At 45.0% G+C, this 23,646-nt stretch overlaps 1 protein-coding gene across 5 annotated transcripts in view; it reads right to left on the bottom strand.

Annotated features, from left to right (window-relative positions):
* STRADA (STE20 related adaptor alpha) overlaps nt 1-23,646 on the bottom strand; it is a 231,010-nt gene that overhangs the window by 136,824 nt on the left and 70,540 nt on the right. For all 5 annotated transcript variants that reach the window (XM_078645053.1, XM_078645057.1, XM_078645055.1 and 2 more), the window contains 2 exons: nt 19,156-19,258; nt 17,809-17,930 (listed from right to left, as the gene is read on the bottom strand). In XM_078645053.1, coding sequence (XP_078501179.1) covers nt 17,809-17,930; nt 19,156-19,258 — 225 coding nt within the window. The remainder of the gene's footprint in view (nt 1-17,808; nt 17,931-19,155; nt 19,259-23,646) is intronic.

Here is a 23,646-nt window from a genome sequence, read left to right as displayed (position 1 = left end):
ACGAGAACTGGAAACTAGCATACTAGAGATGGACACAACTGTAATTGCGTCTTTAATCGATCAGAGGGGAATATATGCATATCGATCATGCACATATAACATAGGATGGGGAACACGTAGGCACATACAACATGGCAAAATTTACTTTTCCACATTCCCTCCTTGTGCCCTACGTTTCCATCAGGAAACATCTATATTCATGATACCATCTATCAGTTCATATAGCATCATTTGCTCGTCTCGAATTGTCTTGGAACGGGATTTAGGACTAGGAATACAAGAGGTAGCACAAATGCCGCAAATCGCAGGGCCACATTGTATACAGAGGCAGCAACTGAATATGATCATTACTGCAATACCTAGGAATGACAATACTTTCCATCCCCAGGCAGATATAATACTCCAGAGCCAACCGGACCATGTCCAGGTGCCTGGATTCTGGTGTAACTGATGGGCAATTTTATGAAGTCTGGTTATAGCTGAATAAACAGACGGCGGGTTATTAGGAATGAAAATGCAGAAACTAGATCCGATGACTCTACATGCTCCTCCTCTATCGGCCAGTATGACGTCAAGAACGAGACGATTTTGGAGCACGACAAATCTCATAGCAGATTGCTCTTCAGTTAAGTTACCTAGAGCAGAAGTAGTCTCATTCACTACTGCTTCAAGGGTTCTGGTTAACCTACGTATTAACTTACTATTCTGGATAGGTCCTATAAAGAAGAAGAAACCTTTATTGAAGTCTTGATATTGTTCTAGAGTAGTTTCAGTTTGATCGACAATCGGGGACTCGATCTCCCTTTTATGTCTGACGTGTACTAGATGTGTGTTTCTATGATAATCAGATGGGGCTAGAAAAACTGGTGGCAGTAGGAAGGCAATGTAACATGTTCCATCCCAATCGAGGGGCAGACGAACATATGCGGTCTGACCACAAACAAAATAAGAATGACGTGAAACTTTGAAAATAGATTTCCCACTGTCACTATACTCGACAATAGTAGTACAATCACTATGTCCTACATGGGCGGAACCATTATTTCTGACACATAATTCGCCTTTAACTGGTAGTACTGAAATAGCAGGTAAGTCTGGAGTAGTATCAGACTGAACATTCAGGACCATAAAATTCGAAGAATAATTACCTAAATCATATACTTCATTTTCTAGATCTAACCCTGTTCTATGGGAGAGACCTTGCTTGTCTGGGAAACATGTTCTATTCAGAAGGGACATATCATTTGAGGATGACGTTAAAGTGGACCATGCTCCACACGAACCATTATGTGAAAACGGATAAGGAAAGAGTGGCAGAACTCCCTTCGGTGTCTGGAAAGGGGGGAGTCTACCACGCACCCAACAATTAGTGGCATTGCTGGTCTGGTGTGAATAGTGTAACATTCTGATGAATGTATTATTTCGCATAGCAAGACGATAGGATAGCTCGTGAGGAGGCAGATCACTAAATGTGTGCTCTACTGTAGCATTAGAAAACTTATTTACATGTGAACTTGGAAAACATAAATGTAATGCATAACTTGTGCAGGTAACCATTAAACTTAGAAACAATAAGAAACTTAGAAAAACGATACATCTCATAGAGTTTTGACTAACTCTCTCACTATGGGGGTCTATCTCATACATGTCAGATACCTGTCTAACCGTTTCACCCGAGAGGGACTTAGACAATTAAACTGGCTGACTTATTTTACTAGACCGGAGCTTTAACTTATACTCCTGTTGCGGAGTTTTCTCTAACAGAGGAACTTTCAGTTCAGTGTCTGGTTTCAGGCAGTCTTTAGAAATGGAACAGTCCTTAGAAAAAGTCTTGTCTGGTAGTCCATGAAATTTCTTTATATGGGACAGATGGACCCACCCCTTGCGGCCTTCCAACTTCACGGCCGTGCGGGTGGTCAGAAGGACAAGTCGCGGCTCTTTCCGACGAGGCTCCAGCGGACTTGAACGATCAAAGTTCCTTACAAGGACGAGGTCGCCTGGAATGACCTCATGCGGTTACACTTCGGTATTGTCTGGGAATGCGGCGGCAACCTGTGAACGACAAGAGTGTAGGGCAGACATCAAGGAAGCTAGGTAATCTGTCAACATATTACTGGAAACATCTGTAATACTGCGGGGTCTAGGTGTACCCCACATATTTGGGGGGCGGCCGAATACGACCTCGTACGGGGACAGACCTGATCTGGAATGTGCAACCATCCGCATGAAGAATAGAGCAACTGGCAGGGCAACTAGCCAGTCTACACCTTTCTCTTTACATGTCTTGGCAATACGGATTTTCAGGGTCTGATTATGTCTCTCTACGAGACCGGCTGCTTCAGGATGGCGCACACAATGGAACTTCCACTGGTACCCTAACAGAAGGGAAACATGTTTCATTAACTCAGATGAGAATGGCTGGCCGTTATCAGAATACACGACCCTAGGGAGTCCATAACGGGGAAAAAATTCACGAACCAACTGCTTGGCAGTGGTCGCTGCTGTGTAATCTGGAACTGGATATGCTTCTGTCCACCTGGACAAAGCGCATACAACTACGAGGACATACTTGAAACCTCGACATCGCTCCATCTGAATATAATCCATCTGGAGGACTTCAAAAGGGTGGTCAGGAGGTTGGAATCCACCTTGTTCCACCGGGACACTTTTACCTGGATTGAACTGACAACATATCATACAGGTACGGACTTTCTGCTTGGCTGCAGCTCGTAAATGCTTGTTGAACCAAAGGTTCTGAATACTGTCTAACATAGCTTTTTCTCCTAGATGTGCTGGACTATGTGCGGTATTAATAATGACTTGAACCATAGAGTCGGGGAGAAACCATGTGGCTTTTCCCTTCGTCACCCATCCCTGATCTGTCTGGACCCCTCCTTGTTCGGACCATTTCTTGATTTCCTCGGGAGTAGCATGTAACTGTATGTCTATGACATCTTGTGTAGGGTCCTTAACTGTCATACAAGTAGTCTGTTCTGGAGTGGATGTCTGTGTCTTGTTAACTGGAATGTCTGGGGTCTGAGCTGTAAGCTTGGCTGTTCGATCTGCTAGATCGTTACCTTGGGAAATGATATCAGTAACTTTCGTATGTGCCTTGCACTTCATGATAGCGATAGCTGTCGGTAAATGTATTGCCTCTAACAGAGCTTGAATGAGGAGACCATGCTGAATCTTGGTTCCATGAGAAGTCATGAAACCTCTCTCCTGCCAGAGCACTCCGAAGTCGTGTACAACTCCGAATGCGTAACGTGAATCTGTATATATGTTTACTTTCTGGTTCTTGGCACGTATGCAGGCTTGGGTCAGAGCAACGAGCTCTGCTGCTAGAGCAGACAGGGTGTCAATACGGTGCGTTTCAATTACTTCAGTGTCAGTAGTCACTGCATACGCGGCTACTAGTTCTCCTGTACTAGTTCTCATACATGAACCATCCACATAAAGTGTCAGGTCGGGATTAGGTAATGCAATGTCTGTCAGGTCTTGTCTTGGCTTGGTCATGGTGTTAATAACTTCCACACAGTCATGTGTGGCAGGATTTGAAGTAACTGACGGTAACAGTGTAGCAGGATTTAGAACGTTGCAGCGTCTGATTTCTATGTGTGGCTGGAACAGTGTCAGTTCATAACCTGTTAAACGTGCAATTGTCAAGTGCTGTGTCTGTGTTCGGTTTAAAAGAACTTCCACGGAGTGTGGAACTTGTACTGTCAGGGAGTGTCCTAATACTATGGAATCACTTTGTCTGATAGCTAGAGCTGTGGCTGCAACTGACTTGAGGCACGCAGGCAGAGCCTGGGCTACTGGATCTAATGTGCTCGAAAAATAAGCACAGGGCTTGTACTGTCCTGCTTGATCTTGTGTGAGAACAGATCATGCAGTACCATCACGTTCTGTGACAAAAAGTGTAAAAGGCTTACTGTAGTTCGGTGTAGCTAGAACAGGTGCTTGGCATAAGGCTTTCTTTAATTCATTAAAAACAAGAGTATGTTCCTGGGTCCAAGGGAGGACAGTCGATACGGCTGCCTCCTGTGTCGTTAACTGTATCAGTGGCTTGGCTAGAAATGCATACTGAGGAATCCATTGTCTGCAGTACGAAGTGAGGCCAATAAAAGCTCGTACCTCCTTCTGTGTCTTGGGCTGTGGTAGACTCGCTATTAACTGGATACGGTCTGGTGTCAACTGCCTACCCCACTTGGACAGTAAGTGGCCTAAGTAGATCACTTGCTGGACACAGAATTGTAATTTGGAAGGGGACACCTTGTGCCCCATAAATGCTGTGGTACATTTAGGAGTCTTGGATCAAAATCGCGTAATACATAGTGACCTTTAAAGTCTCTTAAAAACAAACGGATTCCTTCTGGGGAGCAGCAAATTACTGCACCTAATTCTTTCAATGTTTTAATTCCTAACAAATTTTCTGGACATGACTTCGTAAGTAACAAATCAGTAATTCGGGACAATGGACCTACTTCTAGAGTAACTGGCTTTGAAATCTCGTTAACAATAGGCTTTCCTGAAAATCCAAGGGAAACATTTCTAGAGCCTGAGAGCGGAGCCCCTGGAACCTCGTCATGACTGATAGTAGTCCTACTTGCCCCTGTATCAATCAGAAACTTTCTGTCTTTCCCTAATACTTGACTGTGTACATAGGGACCCTCTTGATCTACAGGTATCTCGGTGAGAGGCAAGCCTACCTCCCTCTCTAGGCTGTTTCATGAATACTGTTGATACTCTGGATACTCTGTCTGGGCATACTGGTACATCTGCTGTGTAACATGCTGTGTTGCAGCGATAGGCTGCGGTGCTGGAACTGTCTGTTGTGCATTCTGGGGTGACTGAGAAGTCTGTGAAACTTGTTCTTGTCTAGGCGGACGTGGTCTTTCTTTAGTTTTACCAGTAGCTATGTTGTGTTTCAGAACTGCACACTCGTTTATAAAATGACCTGGCTGTTTACAATAATTGCATGTCCCTTTAACGGGAGCTGCAGAATGACTGGCTTGATTCGGACCCCTCTTCTGACTGTCTTGTGGAACAGATTGTGCAACTAATACTTTCATTTTCGTGTCTTTCATACGTCTCCTCTCGTGTTCTTGCTCTTCCCTGATTCTATTCTGGTGATACTGGAGCATTTGAAGCATTTGGGACGGGGTACTAGCTTGCCAACTACTTTCGACTTTCAAAACTCGATTTTTAACTTGTGGACTTGAATTCTCGACTAGTTTAGTAACAAAAAGATGAGGGTATGACTCACTACTTGTCTTCAAACCACTGTTGATAAAACATTTTTCAAATCTAGAATAAAAATCACTAGTGTCTTCATCCTGTTTCTGTTTACATGCTGAGATTGCATCCCAATCTTCCTTTTTCGTGGCTAGTAACCTTGGCAAAACTTGAATCAATAACTCGGGCAATTCTTTACATTTGTCCCCAAGACCGGTACCTGGTACTCGTATTTTATCTTCAGCTTCTAGAGCTGTCCAATCAATCTTTTTCTCTCCCACCTCCCATTCTTTTTCCTTGAGTTTTTCATATACCCCTGCGGGCAATAGGACCTTTAACATTTTAATGATATCTGGATACGTGTATTCTCCCATACGGAGCATGTCTTTTAATTCTCGATGGAACCCTGCTGGATCTTTGTCGTGACAGGGAATTAATTTCTTCATCTCTAAGAGTTCCATTTTTGTGATAGGGGTGTAAACAAATACTCGTTGCATTTCACCACCCGCTGTCCTAACTGGGTGTACTTCTCGTAACGGATGCTGTCTATCTATGTAAAATGATTTACTTTCTGGAGGTGAGACATGAACAAAATGCGGATTCAGAAACGTTCTATATTTGTGGCGCTGTTCTAGAATGATACTAATTAAATCGGTACCTAAACCTTTCCATCTATACTGGAGTAACTCGTTCAGAACATCATGTAACGGACCTGGATCAGAATGCTGACCCTCATACAGTGTGATGAGGTGCTGGATCATATACATACCCACCAGTCGCTGCTCGGCTGGGGGCAGTTTCAGAAACATTTGTGCCACTATTTCATCTGGAAAAGTGGTAGAATCAGTAGCCCATCGGACTGCTGATCGGGCTAGTTCTTGTTCATGCATGGTACTAAGTTCACTATAACCGATTCGTGATTTCAGAATGTGATCGGTAGCTTGAAATACTTGCTCAAGATTCTCTTGTTCTAGTGCTGGAAGAGGAAAAACTTTCTTGTGTTCTGGGCGTGAATGTCGGTCGGGAAGTCTAGTTTTACCTACTTACGCTATTCTGGAGGGATTCTCGTCGTCTACCTCTTCAGTATCAGTGTTGTCTTCTTTCTCGGACACTTGTGCTGCTATGCGTTTCTCGTGTAGCCTTATTATTTCCTTACGAATTTTCTTGTACATACTCTCTATACTACTGAGTGTCTTGTGTCTTCCCTCGGCTATATGATCACTCCACTTTGTCAGGATTCTCATTTCGATCGGATCTTTAGTCGGACAATCTTGTTCCCTTATTAAACAATTGATTAGAAATTTTAATAGCATGAGCGGAGTCTCAGCTTTCCTTAGAGACATGATTTCGCCAATACTTTCTGGGTCTTCTCCTGTACGGATGAAACGATATATTCTGTCTAGATCTTCTTTCATATTCGGTAGGGTGTCCAAATACTCGGTCACCCGTCTTACACGCAATGAATATATAACCATATTATCATCGCCTGGGACTGAATCATAACGGCATTCGGTGAGAGCTCGTCTGATATCTGCAACGGACTGATGTTTGGGCGTACGCTGTAACGCACGTTCATGTAACTCGACTAATGTTACACGTTTGTGTGGCGGCGGGGTACCAGGAGGACCTCCCCCCGCGGCCCCTAAACTGGAATCGTCGACCGATACTCTTCGTGCTGGCAGAGTGACCGATGTAGCGGGTACTTGTACTACGGGCTGGACCGGGGGTACTGTAACAGGCGCTGTAACAGGTGCCCCGGTGGCTGGAGGAACAGGAATTACATTATTTACAGGAGCTGGCGGAACAGGATTTGCATATTCTGGGACTGTGTCGTCCAAATAGGACGAGAGAAAAATATCAGCTGCGGTCGGTTTGTGACGTAGCTTAATCGGAACTAATGGCGGCGGAAAATTACATGGTGCTTCCGGGGTTGCTTTTGGCAAGCCCTCGGCAAGAAGAGGATACATACCCTTAATAAGGGCATTTCTCTGTCTGTCTGACTGTTCGGCTTTAACTCGTTCACCTATTTCGATTAATTCCCTTTCTTGGGCTCTTTCTGAGGATTCTCTACTTAATTCTGTCTTTCTGATTTCTTTTTCAGTTCTTTTATGAGATTCTTTGCGCCATAACTCGATGGCATCTTTCTGGGACTGTCTGGATTTCTTTTTCCATAATGCTTCTTCTACTCGCATGATGCACTCGGCATCCCATGTACCTGATACGGGCCATCTATACTTTTCTTCTAATTCTTTGGTGTACTCCACCTATAAATCTAGATATAATATGGCACTTATGCCATGCTTATGATACATAAAATGACCTGGACTGTCCCTAGGCGGGACAGGAACTGCTTCCTCGAGCAGACCGTTTCTAGTTCTTAACTGACGTAACTTCGTGAACAGAGGCATAACTTAGACTGGAATCTGGACACAATACAATACACGATAAACACAATAATAACTTAAGAAAACAAATCACTCATACCACGACATTGAAAACGCATAAAATAACATTTATAATAACAGTTCGGACTACTACCTGAAATACTGAACACAGAACACATGGATTTCTCGAGAACAGAACTTACTGGAACAGAAACTTACTAGAATGACTAGATGCACTGCTAAAACAGTACGAAACTTACCGGTCCCATAAAGAGACACGTCAGGACCCGCATCCACCTAGGTGGACACTTCGTGTTGGATCTGTGTACCCAAACCCACGGACCAGAGACAAATTAATTGACCCTGTCTAGATACTACCCCAGCAACGGTACTCACCGGGCAGCAAGAACGGAAGGCCTCGGACTGGACAGGACTGCTACGACGACGGACGGACGAACTTCGGACTTCAGTTACATTACAGGTGGGCCTCCGGATACCTCGGACCTTGGACTCTCGGCTTGGGCTCTGGTCGGGACTCGCCGCGTTCCTCCACCGCCTCGTCTGGATGCTGGACCGCAACCTCCGTCTCCTCCGTGGGCCTGAGGGATACTTGAAGCAGAAATATCTGCACGTGGCCGGTATGGTTCCGTCACGGCTGCAGAGGATCAGGGGGCCTGCGTGGCTTCTCCGGCGCGTGGGGAAAGGGCAAGTCCCTATTCGGGCGCCATTATGTGGTAAATAAATAATTAATTACCGGATCTATTTTTGACTATAATCAATAAACAGGTAGCTCAATAAATAAGAGTCAAGATTCGAGGTAGCTGGAGTTGACAGGCTTTAATCAAGCATAAAGGACAGGAACAGGACAGCCTGTACGGGAATAGGATGGCAGCTGCCGGGGGCAGGAATAGGCTGGCAATTGGACAACTTTTAATAACAGTGCACAGTATATATAGTTAAACAAAACACATTACATTCAATACAGTAGGCGTAGCAGTAGGCGTGGTTTGTAGCAGTCGCGAAAGATAAGGGCAACATGATGTAACAAGAAGGCGTGTACAGGGCGTATACATAGACATGTGATGCAAACGTAACAGAATATGTCATAAATGGGGCGGAAACATGGAGGGGGCTACCTGAGCAGCTGGGACCTTTAACCTAGTGGTGCGCGCAAACTGACAATGACGTGTTACTAGGGAGAACTGGGGGCTATGACTTCTGCGCTAGAAGAGGAGACTAAAGTCTGGAGTGTCAGAGCGACATGTACCCAAGCATATCTAGTATCTAGTGTTTAGAGTACATGTTGATAGAATCCAAAAGTTATCAGGGCAAAGGCTAACAGACATTAAGACTGGTGCATGCATTATTCTATATGTAGTGCGTGTGTGAGGAATATTCTATGAACATTAATACAGTATTTCTCTTACATGGAGACACAAAGGCTAGACCATGACGGAAACTATTGATGCGATTCAGTAGCTTAGGAATGCAGAGAAGGAGGGTTGGACTGATAACTCGAATCATAACATACTCTTGGCAGACTGGGAGGCAGAGCCAGGCCGAGCCGGGCACTGCGTGGCAAGAAGTAAGCTAAGGGTCAGGGATACAGGTGGGGGCTGTATCGCTCCTCGGAGAGGGTTCAGGAGACAGGAGCTGAATCTAAGTCCGGGCCCTTTTGAGGCCTAGAAACGGGGACAATTCAATGAATTAACGTGCACACTGTAAAATGTGGCAACGTAGGTTTACATAGGCCTGATATTCGTTGCTTTCACGAGAACTGGAAACTAGCATACTAGAGATGGACACAACTGTAATTGCGTCTTTAATCGATCAGAGGGGAATATATGCATATCGATCATGCACATATAACATAGGATGGGGAACACGTAGGCACATACAACATGGCAAAATTTACTTTTCCACAACTCGCTATTCCCCCCACCCTCCAAACCAGTATTTCGGTCAAGATTTTCCAACACCAAGGAGGTATGCACACCAGCAGCATGAGAAAAGTTAACAAATGGCTGGATTTAGATTTTGGTGGATGGGTTACTCTGTCACAAACCTGACGGATATCCTGTCCACCATACTACAAGTGCCACTGGATATAATGCACTTGTAATACAACAGACAGGATATCCGTTCCGTTTGTGAGGGAGTAACCCATCCGCCAAACTCTAAACCAGGCCTAAAGTCAGGAACTTTACTATTATTGCCATTCTCCTTCCGCAACGGACCAATACCTAGGTATATTTCTATACCTGGGAGTGCCTGTGGAACCATTTTCCTGCTAGCCACGTATTACTAGTGCATTATATCCAGTGGCAGTTGTAGTACGGTGGATAGGATATCCATCAGCCCTACCTGTCTGCAAAAGGAGCTAGCCTCCACAGGAAGCTAGCCAAGGCCCAGCTGACTAGGAGAAATTAGTTTATCAAACTTTCACAGTCAGTGGATTATGTCAACTCTGATGTCATCAGTGATGTCACTGATCAGGTCATGAGTGATGTAATTTGTGAGGTCATAAGCAGTACACTGTGGGGACACTAGGTATAGTTAACTCAGCTAACTATAAAGGCTGAATTTCTCTGGTTTTGTACGAGTGAAATGTCAGCCTAAATATAACTGCCCTGAAACCTTTGTTTTTTTAAGTGAATTTCTAGGGTTTTTTAACTAGCAATCGCATTTGCAGAGTGTTGGAGAAAGGGGGATGGGCCTTTGACCAGCTCTCGGGAATTCCGCTGTGTATGGCTTACAGGATGTACCAGGAGGGCTTCTTGGCCCACAAGGTCTCTCTGTAGCCAAGGGATCTTTATCCCCAACTAGTAGTGCGCCCGGAGGCACATTTGCAGAGTGGTGGAGGAAAGGTGCGTGCCCTCTGACAACTTCTCAACAATCCTGGTGTGTGGGACCTACTGGAGGTAACAGGAAGGGTGGTTGGCCCGTAAGGACGTCCTCAGGGGGCAACTACCCCTCCCATTACCTGCATTAAGTCCCATACAGCAGGATTAATGAGTTCTGATAACAAGCCACACCACCTTTCACCACCACTCTGCAACCACACCTTCCGGAATGCTCTTGATGGGGGGATGAAGTTCCCTTCGCTGGTGAGGGTCCAAAGGGGCCAACTAGCCGACCAGTTACCATCAGTAAACCCCACACAGTGGGATTGCTGAGAGGTCGTCAGAGGACCGACCCCTTTCTCCACCACTCTGCAAACAGCCTCCTGACTTACTACTATTTGGGGGATGAAGTCCCCTTGCCTCTTGAGGGTCCCTGGGGGCCAACTAGCCCTTCTGTTACCTCCAGTAAGCCCCACACAGCTGGATTGCGGAGAGGCGGTCAGAGACCATATGCCCATTCTCCACCACCCTGCGAACGAACCTTCTGGCACACTGCTGCTTTGGGGATGAAATCCACTTTAGTCCTGAGGCCCTCAGGATGCAAAGGGATCTCATCGCCCCCTTATCCCAGCATTGCGCGGCGCGTTTGCAGAGTGTTAGAAAAAGGGGTGTTGCCTTCGACCATCTCTCAGCAATCCCACAGTGTGGGGATTACTTGAGTTAACAGGTGGGCTAGTAGGCCCCAAGGACCCTCAGGAGTGAAGGGGACTTCACCCCCAACCAACAGCGCACCAAGTGGTATGTTTGCAGAATAGTGGTGAGAGGGGGCGGGGCCTCCAGGGAGTTGCCGGCTTAGTTTTTATTTTAAGGTTATATAAGGAGGGGGGCTGTGTGGCCCCTTTCCCTTATTTATTTATTTATTCAAAGTTTTATATAGCGCGAACAGGATCCTTACAGATATCAGAGCGCTTCACAAAGACAGGGTAGGGGCAGTAGGAGTCAACAGAGATAATGGGAACAGTATAATAGTCAATAACATGGTAATAACATGGATAATAAAAACATACATAAAACCAATCCATATACAATCAGGTAAGGAAGTAATATAGGACAGCACAAGTCATTGATCCCACTACAGAGGTGTTCAGGTGGATCAGTAAACCAACGTGTATCATATCTTGGACGGTAGTAAGAGAGTAGCGTAGTAGTGCCCCCAACAAGTAGAGTATAGTGCCAAGGGATAGGGTGAGCAGTGATACAAAGCAATGCAGAGTCTCTGAACCAACATCTATAGCGATCAGGAGATCTTGGCCAGAAGGATTGTTTTCACCTCTTTCTTGAAGAGTGCAGTGGAGGAGATCAGCCTGGTTTCAGGAGGGAGCACATTCCAGATCCTGGGTGCCATTCCTGAGAAGGAGCGCTTGTAAGTTTTCACTTTCCGGAATCTACGAGGTTTCAGGAGTAGATTTTTTGTACTCCTATTGGATCTCGAACCTCCTGATATAGACACCTTTTGAGCAAGGTAGTTGGGTGCCTTGTGGTGCACGGCCGCGTGTGTCATAACTGCAATTTTTAGCTGTATTCTGGCTTCAAAAGGCAGCCATTTTAGGGACTTTAAGTCTGGGGATATGTGCGAATGCTTTCTAGAGCCAGTAATGAGTCTCGCGGCAGCGTTCAGCGAGGCTCTTAAGGGTGCTGTTGTGGATAGCGGGAGACCGCTGAGGGCCGCAATTCCGTAGTCTATTCGAGGGATGACTAAAGCTTGTACAGCAGTTTGGAAGTCTTTGGCCGGGAGGAAGGGTTTGATTTTCCTCAGTGTGTGAATTTGGAAATTAGCTGCTTTTGTGGCTTTGCTGACGTGCTGCTGCATGTTGAGCTTGGCGTCGAGTGTGATGCCTAGGGATTTCGCCGAGTCCACGATGGTAGGTTGGACATTGAGTGCTGTTAGGTTGTTGAGCCAGGTTTGGGTGGTGGAGATTTTTGCCGGGGGTGTGATGAGTAGGAACTCAGTTTTCAGAGCATTTAGTTTGAGGTGATTATCGGCCAGCCATGATTGGGTGTTAATAAGCGTGGAATTCAGATGTTTGATATCTTCCGGGGATTGTAACTTTAGATAGAGTTGTGTGTCATCGGCGTACATATGGAATTGAACAATGGATGCTTGAAGCAAGGTGGCGAGCGGTTCCATAACGAGGTTGAACAGTGTAGGGGAGAGGGTGGATCCTTGTGGGACACCTAGATCTGCAGGCACAGGTGTAGATAGCACATTGTCGATCTTGAACCTCTGAGACCGATTGTGAAGGAAGGACGAAAACCACTTGAGAACAGTTCCCGATAGCCCCATTCTAGTGCTTAGCAGCTCCAGCAAGTTCTCATGTTTGACCGTGTCAAATGCTGACGAGAGGTCAAGAAGGATGAGGAGGCAGGACTCATTGCGATCCAGAATTTGGAGGGCGTCATCAATTATGTGTGTCATAGCTGTTTCCGTGCTATGTTTCGCTCTGAAGCCTGATTGATGAGGGTTGAGGAGGTCAAATTGATCAATGTGTTTTGTTAGTTGGAGTTGGACACATTTCTCCAGCAGTTTGGCCAGGGTGGGGATATTGGTGATGGGCCGATAGTTGTTTAGGTCAGACGGATCAGCTGTAGGTTTCTTGAGTATAGGCGTGACTTGCCCCACCTTAAGGGAGTCTGGAATGTGGCCTTGTTGCAAAGAGCTGTTGATGATCTTGGTCCAGAGAGGGAGGAGCAAGGGGATAAAGTCTTTTACAGCATTAGCAGGTAGAGGGTCTGTGAGGTGATTAGAGGGCTTCAAGGTGCAGAGCAGTTTGTGTATTTCTTCTTCCGAATAGGTATCGAAGTACTGCCAGGATGCTTTGTTTTTAGGTTGAGTGTCTGCCATTCTGGTGTGGTTGGGGTATCGGCTAACATCCATGATGAGGTCATTTCTTATGTTGTCAGTCTTTAGTTTAAAGAAAGCAGAGAAGGCTTCACAATGTGGGGTGTCGTTTGTTGTGCTGTTTGATTGTGTGGGTTGTGCCTTTGTTTGGGTCTTGATTAGCTCGAACAGTTTTCTTGGCCTGTTCTTCGCTTGGTCCAACTGGCGGCTGAAGAAGTCCGACTTTGTGCGCTTTATTTTCCTAAAGTAGGCATTTCTCTTGTTCTTAAGCTTTTTGAGATGCAGTGCTGAAGGGTCCGATCTCCAGGTGCGCTCTGCCATTCGCATATTACGCCTTTCGTCATTGAGTCTGTCATCATACCAGGGGTTAGAGATTTTGGTGGAGACTCTCTTCAGTTGCAGAGGGGCGACTTCATTGACTATTGTATTCATAGAGTCAAGGTAGTGGTCAGTCAGTGATTGAACATCTGAGGCCCCTGAAGGGGGAAGGAGGAGGTTGCCGATGTGGGGAGGTAGGGTAGAGGGGTTGAGATTCTTCAAATCTCTTTTCCATGTTTTGGTTTTGATTGGTTGAGTAGGGTTAGGTTTAACTTTTTCGTTGATAAAGAAGGTGATAATGTGGTGATCTGACCAATCGCAGGGTAGAATCGCCTCCAGTTGAATAGCGTTCTCTTTGGCAATGATGAGATCGAGTATCGCGCCTTTGTCGTGTGTTGGTTTATCGCATACTTGGGTGAGGTCAAGCGCATTGAGGAAAGTTTTGAGACTATTCACCGTGGTGTCTTTCTGATCGTTCCAGTGGAGATTGAAGTCACCCAGGTAGACTTGAGTGGTCTGCCGACCGGCATTGGAAGTGATCAGGTCCATGAATTGTTGGGTGAATATGAGATTGTCACCAGGCGGGTGATAGATGAGATGTAAAGCACAGACTTGTTTGCCCTCACTGGTGATGTCGAGGCAGAGGAGTTCACAGGAGGAAAGGGAGGGGGAGGTGACTTGAGTAACGGAGAGGTTGCTCCTAAAAATGCATGCAATTCCCCCGCCCGTCTTGCCAGGAGACCTGTCCAGCCTAATGATGTGATAATTGGGGGGGACTAGTATGTCCATAATCGGGGTAGAGGCTTCAGTGACCCACGTTTCCGTTAGAATGGCTAGGTCCAGATCCCTATCTGAGACGAGATCCACGATGTCAGAGGAATGTCTCTGGGCCGATCTGCAGTTTAGTAGGATGCATTTGAGTTTGGGAGAGAGAAGGGTGGTCGAGCTTTCTAGTGTGAGGGGAACTTTTCTGAGGTTGTTAGGGACGGAGCCTCTGTTGTTGAGTGTTGGGGGCCTTAGAGGGTTTGTAAGAATTGTGGGTATGGGGATGTGTGGGTTGGAAAAGTCTTTTACCGGACCTGGGCCATAAGAGCGTAGGAGAGAGCATAGGTCGCGGTCCGACAAGGGGTTGAGAACACGACGGGGGCGGTGGGAATTATTGCGAACGGGGATAGTAGGCCATTGCTGGTGTCGTCGGGGGCGAGGGTATGTAGGGAGGGTGCGTCGTTTGTAGGGTAGTGGGATGGTGGAAGGTAGACTGGGCTGTGAGGAGAGAAGGTCTTTGATTGCGTGAATGTCTTTTTTGATTTGTAAGATTTCCACTTTGACTTGTTGGAGGGTGGATAAAGTCAGGTCAGGAGGGTCATTGGGGAAGGTGTTGGTGGAGAGAGCCGTTGGTGAGTGGTTGAGTGGTGAGCTGGAGAGCAGGCAGGGTATCGGCGGGGGGGGGGTATACTAGCGTTGTTGAGGGGTTCCGCGGTGCTAATGAGTGGGATGGTATTCAAGGTGTGGACGTGTTTGTGGGCGAGGGGTGTGGGTGATGTAGGTGAGACAGGCGGTGGGTGGGAAGCATAGGTAGTGACTTCAGTGGGAGACGGTGCCGGTGAGTAGAAGAGTGAGTGAAGGCTGAGGACAGTGGGGGAGACAGGAGGGTAGTGAGGGCTGAGAATAGGAGGTGGGAGAGAGGGGGATGCTAAGGTAAGGGAGGAGGTATGTTCTGTATCTTTTGTTGGGAGGGAGATAGAGTTGTGAGTGGGAGTGGGGAGGGAGCAGGGAAGGGAGAGGTGTCTGCCGTGGGGGGGATGGGTGGATAAACTCCGAGTGATGGTGTGTGCAGATGTAGGCGTGTTGTGGGTGGGAGTTGTTGTGTCGGGTGTGAGAGACTCGTGGGTGGGAGTGGGGAGGGAGAGGTGTCTGTCGTGGGGGGGATGGGAGGAGGGGGGTGGATAAACTTTGGGCGGTGGCTTGTTCAGATGGTGGTGTGTTGTGGGTGGGGGATGGTCTGTCCGGGGGGGGAGGGATGGAGGGGGTATGAGTGGGGATAAGAAGGGTCATGTTAGAGGGGCTGCTAGTATGTGCGGTGGGGTTATTTGTGACTGTCCTTGGGGAATGGGGGGCGTTAACAGCAGGTGGGCCATTTACTTGGGTGCTAGGCGTAGAAGTGTAGTAGGTGGTGGCTGCGACATCAGGGGTGATAGTGCTGGCGGAGTTCTGGGTGGGGGTCCGCAGCTTGGAGAGGTGCTCTTTGAACTTGGGGAACAGGTTGTCTAGTAATTCCAGGTTCTTGTCCGTGGATTGGATTAGGACAATCCCGTTATTGTAGATAGTAATGGTAGACCTGCCAGGGAAGAGGTGGGAAGGTGTGATGGTGAGAATTAGGCCATGAGTTGTTTTCCTAGTGGTGGAGACTGAGTAGGGATAGGAAAGTTTTTCTCCATTGGGCTCTGCGTGAGGTGTGGAAGATGATATCAGTATTCAGGGCTCCATTGCCCGGTGAGAAGTAAGTGTCGGCAAAGGGTGTTTCAGGGTGCGACCTCAAGAAGTTGTGTTTAAAACGTTTAGTGGCATTTTTGGAGAGAGGAGTGGAGGGGTAGTTAATTCTAAAAGTGTGCTTGCCGTTGAGCTCCATTTTATAGAGGCTGTGGTGTTAGGAGTAGGAAATAGGACGATAGTACAAACTGTCAACCGCTAGTTACAGGGCCAAGGAAGACACTAGTGAGTGTCACTAGTGATAGCCTATAATATAAATAATATACTGGAATAACATAAAATACCTATGCAGGCAGTAAAATACCTGAGTCGAAAGTGACAGTAGTGTGTAGTCAAAAATATGTGAGGTACGTGTGTCAGTAACAAAATACAATTGCAAACCAAAGTCAAATGCAGAAAAAAAGTATTCTCATTCTGTGCATTACAAATGTTCAAAATAAAGCTAGGAGTGTAATACTGCAATAATAGGCAGACATTCTTTCATATATGAGGTAGCAATCTGCGCGATACATATGTTCAAAATATAGGTAGAAGTATAATACTACAATAATAGGCAGACATTCTTTCACGCTAGTCTAAAATACTAAAGTCCAATAGAGACTAGTCTAAAATGGCCGCCAGGTAGTACAGATCGAGACAGTAGACCTCTGTTTGTTGCTGTTGCTTCGATAGCAGGGGAGAGCAGCTTCCCTTCACAACCATGCAGGCAAGGGGAGATAGAGATATTAGTCCTCTGTCTGCTGCTAAGATATTAGTCCTCTGTCTGTCTACCGTTATAGGTATAATACTGCAATGATATGCAAACAATCTTTCATATATAAAGTAGCAATCTGTACATAACAAATGTTCAAGATAACGCTAGGAGTGTAGTACTGCTATGATGGCAAAACACTCTTTCACAAAAGAGGTAGCAATCCATGTCTTAAAAAAGTTCAAACTTAAGCTAGGAGTGTAATACTGCAATGATAGGCAGACATTCTTTCCAACAGAGACTAGTCTAAAATGGCCGCCACATAGTTCAGATCGAGACAGTAGTCCTCTGTTTGTTGCAGTGCCGGCAGGGGAGATAGAGATGTAGTCCTCTGTATACTGCTGTTACTTTAGCACAGGGGAAGAGATAGCATTTTCTGTTTAAGCAAGCAAAGCTCAAGGCTAGCTGGGAGGAATTCTTATCTCTGTGTGGGGGAGTTAAGCAGAGGGGCCACGTGGACCTTAACGTGGACCTTAACCCTTTTGGGTTCCAGGGACCCCAACCCCCCAGAGCCTCACCCTTTTTTAATAAAAAAAAAAAACACAAACAGTCAGGGAGGCCCCCCTCTCACAAGGCCGATAAATGCCCGGTGGACCTTATCCCCCGGGGTTGGGCCTTTGTGTGTATTTTTTAAAGGAGAGGGGGGCCATGAGACATAGAACACTTTTCTTCAGTCACTATTTCCAAGTTAACGGGATTGAATTATAACAACACAATATCCACCTGCAGTTCATCCGAAGTTCTACTTGGTTGTGAGATGCACCTCAATAGCCTGCTGTTCAGCACACAGAAAATACTAGCATACTCAAAGAAGCATCAGTTAGCAATGGCCATTTCTTAATGCACTCCCAGACATCTTGATCTAGAGTTTCACAGCTTGTAAGTTACCTGAAGGTAATTCACCATCTCATTGCTGCAAGACTCCAGGTTAATCCTACGTACAGTCACATACTCCCCAGTCGGCTTATACCTGCCCAGATTCACTGTCATTAACTCCTCGAACCCATGACCTGAAAAAACAGAAAAAAACTAGGAGTACAAAAAGATGACATGCCTACGGTTTAATTCCTAGTCTGCTTTTGGTCGATCAATTTTACTACTTCAATAGAACAATGAAAGTATTAAACTCTTATGCACTCCATTATTCCCTTCCTTAAGGAACACTGATGATCTGCCTTTCTTGACTTAACCAAGGTATTTCACATCCTATTTGTCCGTTCTCATCGGAGTCTATTAAGATTCATACTAAACAGTAGAATTTGTTGTAGGATTCAATAATAACACACAACATGTCTGAGTGGCATAAACTGTGGGTTTTCACGTCTATTGGACCAAGAAGGGTTGTTCGCTGGACTGAGTCTATTGCCGAATTGGTTTCGTGGTCCAATCTTCGGACTTTAAATTTAGCCTGAACTTTTCAGTGCCATAACCGTGATTTTAAATTGGTTTGTGTGAACCTTTCCATGCCATAACCTTCAAATCCCCAACTTCCTCACATTGATCATTTACCCAAGAACAGTGTGTGTACTATATAAATTTAGAACCTTAATAGGCTCATCACTCATGGGGAGGGCCACACTTCTAGGGCAGTCGTAAAGGACTAAATCATGAGGCAAGTTTACTGAATAACATGGCAAAAATAAAATACAAATAATGAGACGCCAATAAAGAAGCCAAATGCTTACGAAAATAGAGATTCTTAGTAAAGAAAACTACACGTCTGATACAAAGTAATATTCATCAAGTATTAATGCCTGTCTTGCAAAACACCATTTTATTAATATCTCCCTCTCAAACTCACAGAATAAAGCAGTCAGCGTGAAAGTTGGGACCTATTTTTATTGCATACATGGAGAGCCATCCAAGTTTTATAGAAAACATGTCGCGATAGTCTGTATTAACTTTATGATTATAAATAATTATACCTGCTCTTGTTTAGCATCTGATCTGTCTGTTATTATACTGTCCTTTACTTACAAATAGCTTTTTGCGATTAAGACCCATTCATGCCATTCCATAAGATGCCTACCCCATACACTTTAACTTTTCAAGGCTTGCTATTTATTACAATGTTGTCGTGCAAAAGTCACATCCTAGAGTCCATTATATTGTTGATCTTAAATGCTACCATGCTTACAGTTGCAAAGATTTCCAAACAGTATCCATATGAAACATTTAGATTTGGGGACTGAGCCATCAGAATGTTGAGAAGAAATGTACAGAATGCATTATTACCTATGATGGTGAGTAGGTCATAACAGTTACTCTCTGGCAAGAAGGTGCTCATGGCGTCCCTTCTCGGGGAGGCATCTACAGATTCCAAAGCTTCTTCATTGGTCTGGAAAGGCGAAGGAGAGTAAAAGCACAAGATAGTCACAAGATAGGAACTTTTAAAAAATGGTGAGACCTAAAAATGGGCAGCAAGCATTGTAGCAAAAAATAAATACATAAAAAGCACTTTAAGAGGCGGCCTCCAATATGATGGGCAATCTCCATTGATGCATTATATTTGCAACAAGGAAGTGGAGCACGAGCAGTAGGTTAGTTGTTTTACTCAATTTTACAATAAACAATAAAATGCAATCCAACTGTAAAATCGCACTGTATTGATACGCTGTGCTCTCAACCAAACAGCTGGCTGTGCACCCCACTCCATTTGATGAAATGTTGCTTGCAGCATTCGTTCGCATGTAGAAGCGCAGGCGTGCAATATTTTGTGCGTTTATATAATGCACTGGCCACCTAAAACTGTACACAAAACTCAAGCCAAGTGTGAAATTGTCAAAGCAATGAACTAGCAGTGCTGCATAAGTAGACATGAATGTGTAGGCTGTATTTTAGGATTACAAATACTGAGGCATAACTGCTATAAGCAAAATAATGCAGATTCACAATAACGGAAGACATTTAAATTGCACAATAAAACAAGATGTCTGGTTAATAGTCACAACACTTTGCACCTCAAACACCTTCCACTAATTGGTGAGGTTTCCAAGTTGGGATATATATTTGTACATCGGAAGACTAAACTATCAAGGGGATGATAACATTTTGTACTGCATAGAGCAGAGGACCGGCTCCTCTCAAGCAAGGCCTGTTGAGCCTAGTCACAGGCGTTGTGACTCTGGACAGTGAAGATGCTTAGCTAATATTTTAACCACGGATACTTCAAAGTTTCATAGTTATCGGAGCATCAAAGTATTTTTCTGGACCTGAATCATCCTCGCAGTTGAGAAGAACATTGCAGTTTCGGATGTTCAGCAATCACCACTAACAAATATAGACAAAGCACAGGAGGCCATTGATGTTGAGGAAAGCTGAGCTGCAGCACATTGCCCTCCGACATGGAAACTATATAGAGTAAAGATCATGAGAATATACTCGGACAAGATCGCTAAAAGTATGGAGCAGTTTTCACGGTCCAAAAATAGAGGAAATAGAAATGGTCATTGGAAGAACAGATTTTTGGTTTTAATGAAAAGCAACAAAAATCATAAAAGTTGTGCCTATTATTTTTTCCCTTTTTTTGCAACCAACACTATCTTTATCATTAGCTAGACAAATTATCTCAGCGGATGCTCTCATATCAGCTAATATTCCTACCCCTTTATTGCTTATAGATGATGAGGTCTTGTAAAAACTATCTGCATTTGAAAGCTTTTGACAGGGGTTGGGAGGTCGTAATTAAACACATTTTAAATATTAAAGTGAAGCAAAAATGCCAACATCATAGACGCATTTCTTTAATATCTCACTACTAGATAGCAAGTATTAGTATAGAAAGGCACCACTATAGCATAGTGAGGACAACAAACAAGACAGAAAATAAAAGCAGCTTCAGTAGAAATACCATCTTCCTCCATACTTCTCCCAGTTAAGTATTATGCTAGGTTTGATTTTTTCTCTCTGAGCCAAATTCACTTTCTTTAAAGATTAATTAAGAGTCATCGGGCAATCTTTGTGAATCTGGCCCTTCTCATTTATGGTCTATATTTTTGAACTATACATTAGGTACAGGAATATTTGCTGTGCATTGTTTACTTTAGACTTTGTGGGTTACTTTTAAGGTCCTCACATGGCTAAGCTCTAGCTTCTTTCCCACATCCCTGCTCAACTCCCCATCTCCTCCATTTACTTTTTCCCTTCACTTTCATTCTATGTACTATGAAACTTGAGTAGGTTTAGTGTTTTCCTCTGAGGCCTCAGGGGCACGCCCTAATAGAGTTTCCACAGGTACTATTCTACCGGCATTGGTATGCTATATTGCTGCAGGTACAAGTGGACTACTGTGATGGGAAGATACTCCTTTACTCTGGACAGACTTGCTCCCAGACATATCCGTCAGGAACTGAGAACTCTACAAACAGCATCGTTGGTTTCAAATGCTATGCAGATTTTGACTGCCGTACAAAACAAAAAGCAAAACATTACGCTGTCTTAAAGATGGCCATATTCTAACTGGTTTTTATAGATTTTTCCTTTGCTAATCGAATCTACTTTAAATTCAAGTTATTGCTATCCTAGTTTTCAGTTCTACAGTCTTCACATTTACAGTTAATTTGTACATTCTTGGTTATTCTTCAGCCTACATAACCGAGCTACAACCGAACCAAAGTACTTCTATAAGTGATCATCGTTTTCTGGTTGCTCCCATTTATTCTCTTAGGTAGTTGCTCTAGCCAGTATAGATTCCAAGACAGAGAGTGTGATGCAAAACAACGCTTGAAAATGTGTTTGCTCCAATGCACGCCTTCAAGCCATTCCATCCCTTCGTACCTAGTCCACAGTGTTACAGAAACAGACTTTCTTTTCCCTTGGACTTCAGGATATGGAGGTCTTTAAAGAAGAAAGACTTGCGGGAACGTGGCAACATTGCTGCTAAAAGAGGTTTCATATTTAAAATTGGCACTGCGTTTTCCTTCACTACTCCATGGCTGAGCCTTCTGCCGCAAGATAGTAGCTTGCCCACATTCTATTATGGGGAGCGACAGCTGTAATAAATGTCAATTTTTTGGCTGCATTTTTTAGCATTACTATCAAGGGTGCACAAGGACAGCTCCGATAGCATTATCAACTGCAATCAGTGGTCTGGTAGTGAGGAATTTAGGACTTCACTGGTTATCCATTCTAGGCAGTAATAAGGAAAGCCTTGAAGGAATGCCAAACAATAAACTGAATTTACCAGAGGAGGTTGAGGCCTGTAAAAAAGTATTTTGGAGCACTTGAAATCAACCACATTGTTTGATTCTTTGGCTAGCCAGTATTCCCGGTCTTTGGAGTGGATCCTTTCACCCTACATTGATAAATTCTACAAGTACAAGACCATCTGAAAAGAAGTTTGTATTTTAATGTATTAATGTCTATAACTTTCCTTAAATTCACAGAACCTAGTTACATCAGCTCATAACCAAAAGGTCATTACTTCATAACGTGTAGACATCGCCAGATATGGAGAAAGGTGGCTGTACCAATTCGCTGGATTGTGCTTTAGTCTTGGTAAACAAGCTTAATCCACAAGTTTTTCCCTGAACCTTCATATTATTCATGGATGGGATGCCTGCTTCAAAGGCCAACATAGCCACTTCTACTAAGCATAGAAACAGCCATCTTACTGAGAACGATCTCAAGCTCTCACAATTGACCACAATGGAAAATGGATGAGAACACTAGAATGCAAAGAGTCCCACTGAATACAATGGAGTAGCTTGGGCCTGCAACTCTCGGTCAGTACCATTAACAACTGGTAATGCCCTCAGCAGCTCGCTATAAAAAAAGCAAAAAGCAAAACAATCTGTCCAAATAGGTAACCAATTGTATACCCTCCTGGAGAGCGCAACACACAATGAAGCCTCCATCTCCCCCGACATCGCTTTCCTCACGAAAACCTGGACCAATGCCAGCTGGAGCTCAGACATGGTCATTGCCCCTGCCAATCTCAGCGGTTACAAGACCACCCGTAAGGACCTCACTGACTGACCAGGAGGCGGCATTGCCATCGTCCACAAGAACTCCCTCCACCTGACCACCCACCCGGATAACAAAACAACAACCATGGAACATCTTCACTTCCAGGTCCAGACCAACCAAAACACTACCCTCTGCGGCACCCTCGTCTACACAGGCCTCCTGCCCTTCACCGACTTCATCTTACCCCAGGCCCTCGCATCTAACGATTACATCCTATTTGGAGACCTCAACTTCCACCTGGATAACCCCAAAGACCAGAACACTGCATAGCATCTGGAGAACCTTGCCAACATCGGACTCAAGCAGCTAGTCACCTCTCCGACCCATGTAGCAGGACACATGCTCGATCCAATCTTCTCCGCCAGTGAAAACATCACCTACAGTCACATCTCCAAATTCCTCAAGAACAACCACCACTGCGTTCCTTTCGCCTTCACCAAATCCACCGTACACCACCACACCCGCAATGTAACTGGAACAAGATCACAGAAGAACATCTCACTGCCTCCCTCAGCACAACCACACAGTAGACATCCAACGACGCCAATATCGCAGCACGCAACCTCCACCGATGGATCTCCAACTATTCTGACAGGCTGGCGCCCCTCAATAAAGCACCCGGCAAGCAACACTCCAAGGAAGCCAGTTGGTTCCCTGGTGCCTTCCACGAGTCCAGACTCACATGTACACGGCTCAAAAAGAGATGGAGGAACAACAAAACCCTGGAAGGCCATGCAGCCCTCAAAGCAGCCGTCCTGG

The sequence above is a fragment of the Lissotriton helveticus genome, chromosome 5_1 (genome assembly GCF_964261635.1).
Source record: "Lissotriton helveticus chromosome 5_1, aLisHel1.1, whole genome shotgun sequence".
Lineage (NCBI taxonomy): Eukaryota > Metazoa > Chordata > Amphibia > Caudata > Salamandridae > Lissotriton > Lissotriton helveticus.
This window is presented reverse-complemented; position numbering and strand designations above follow the sequence as displayed.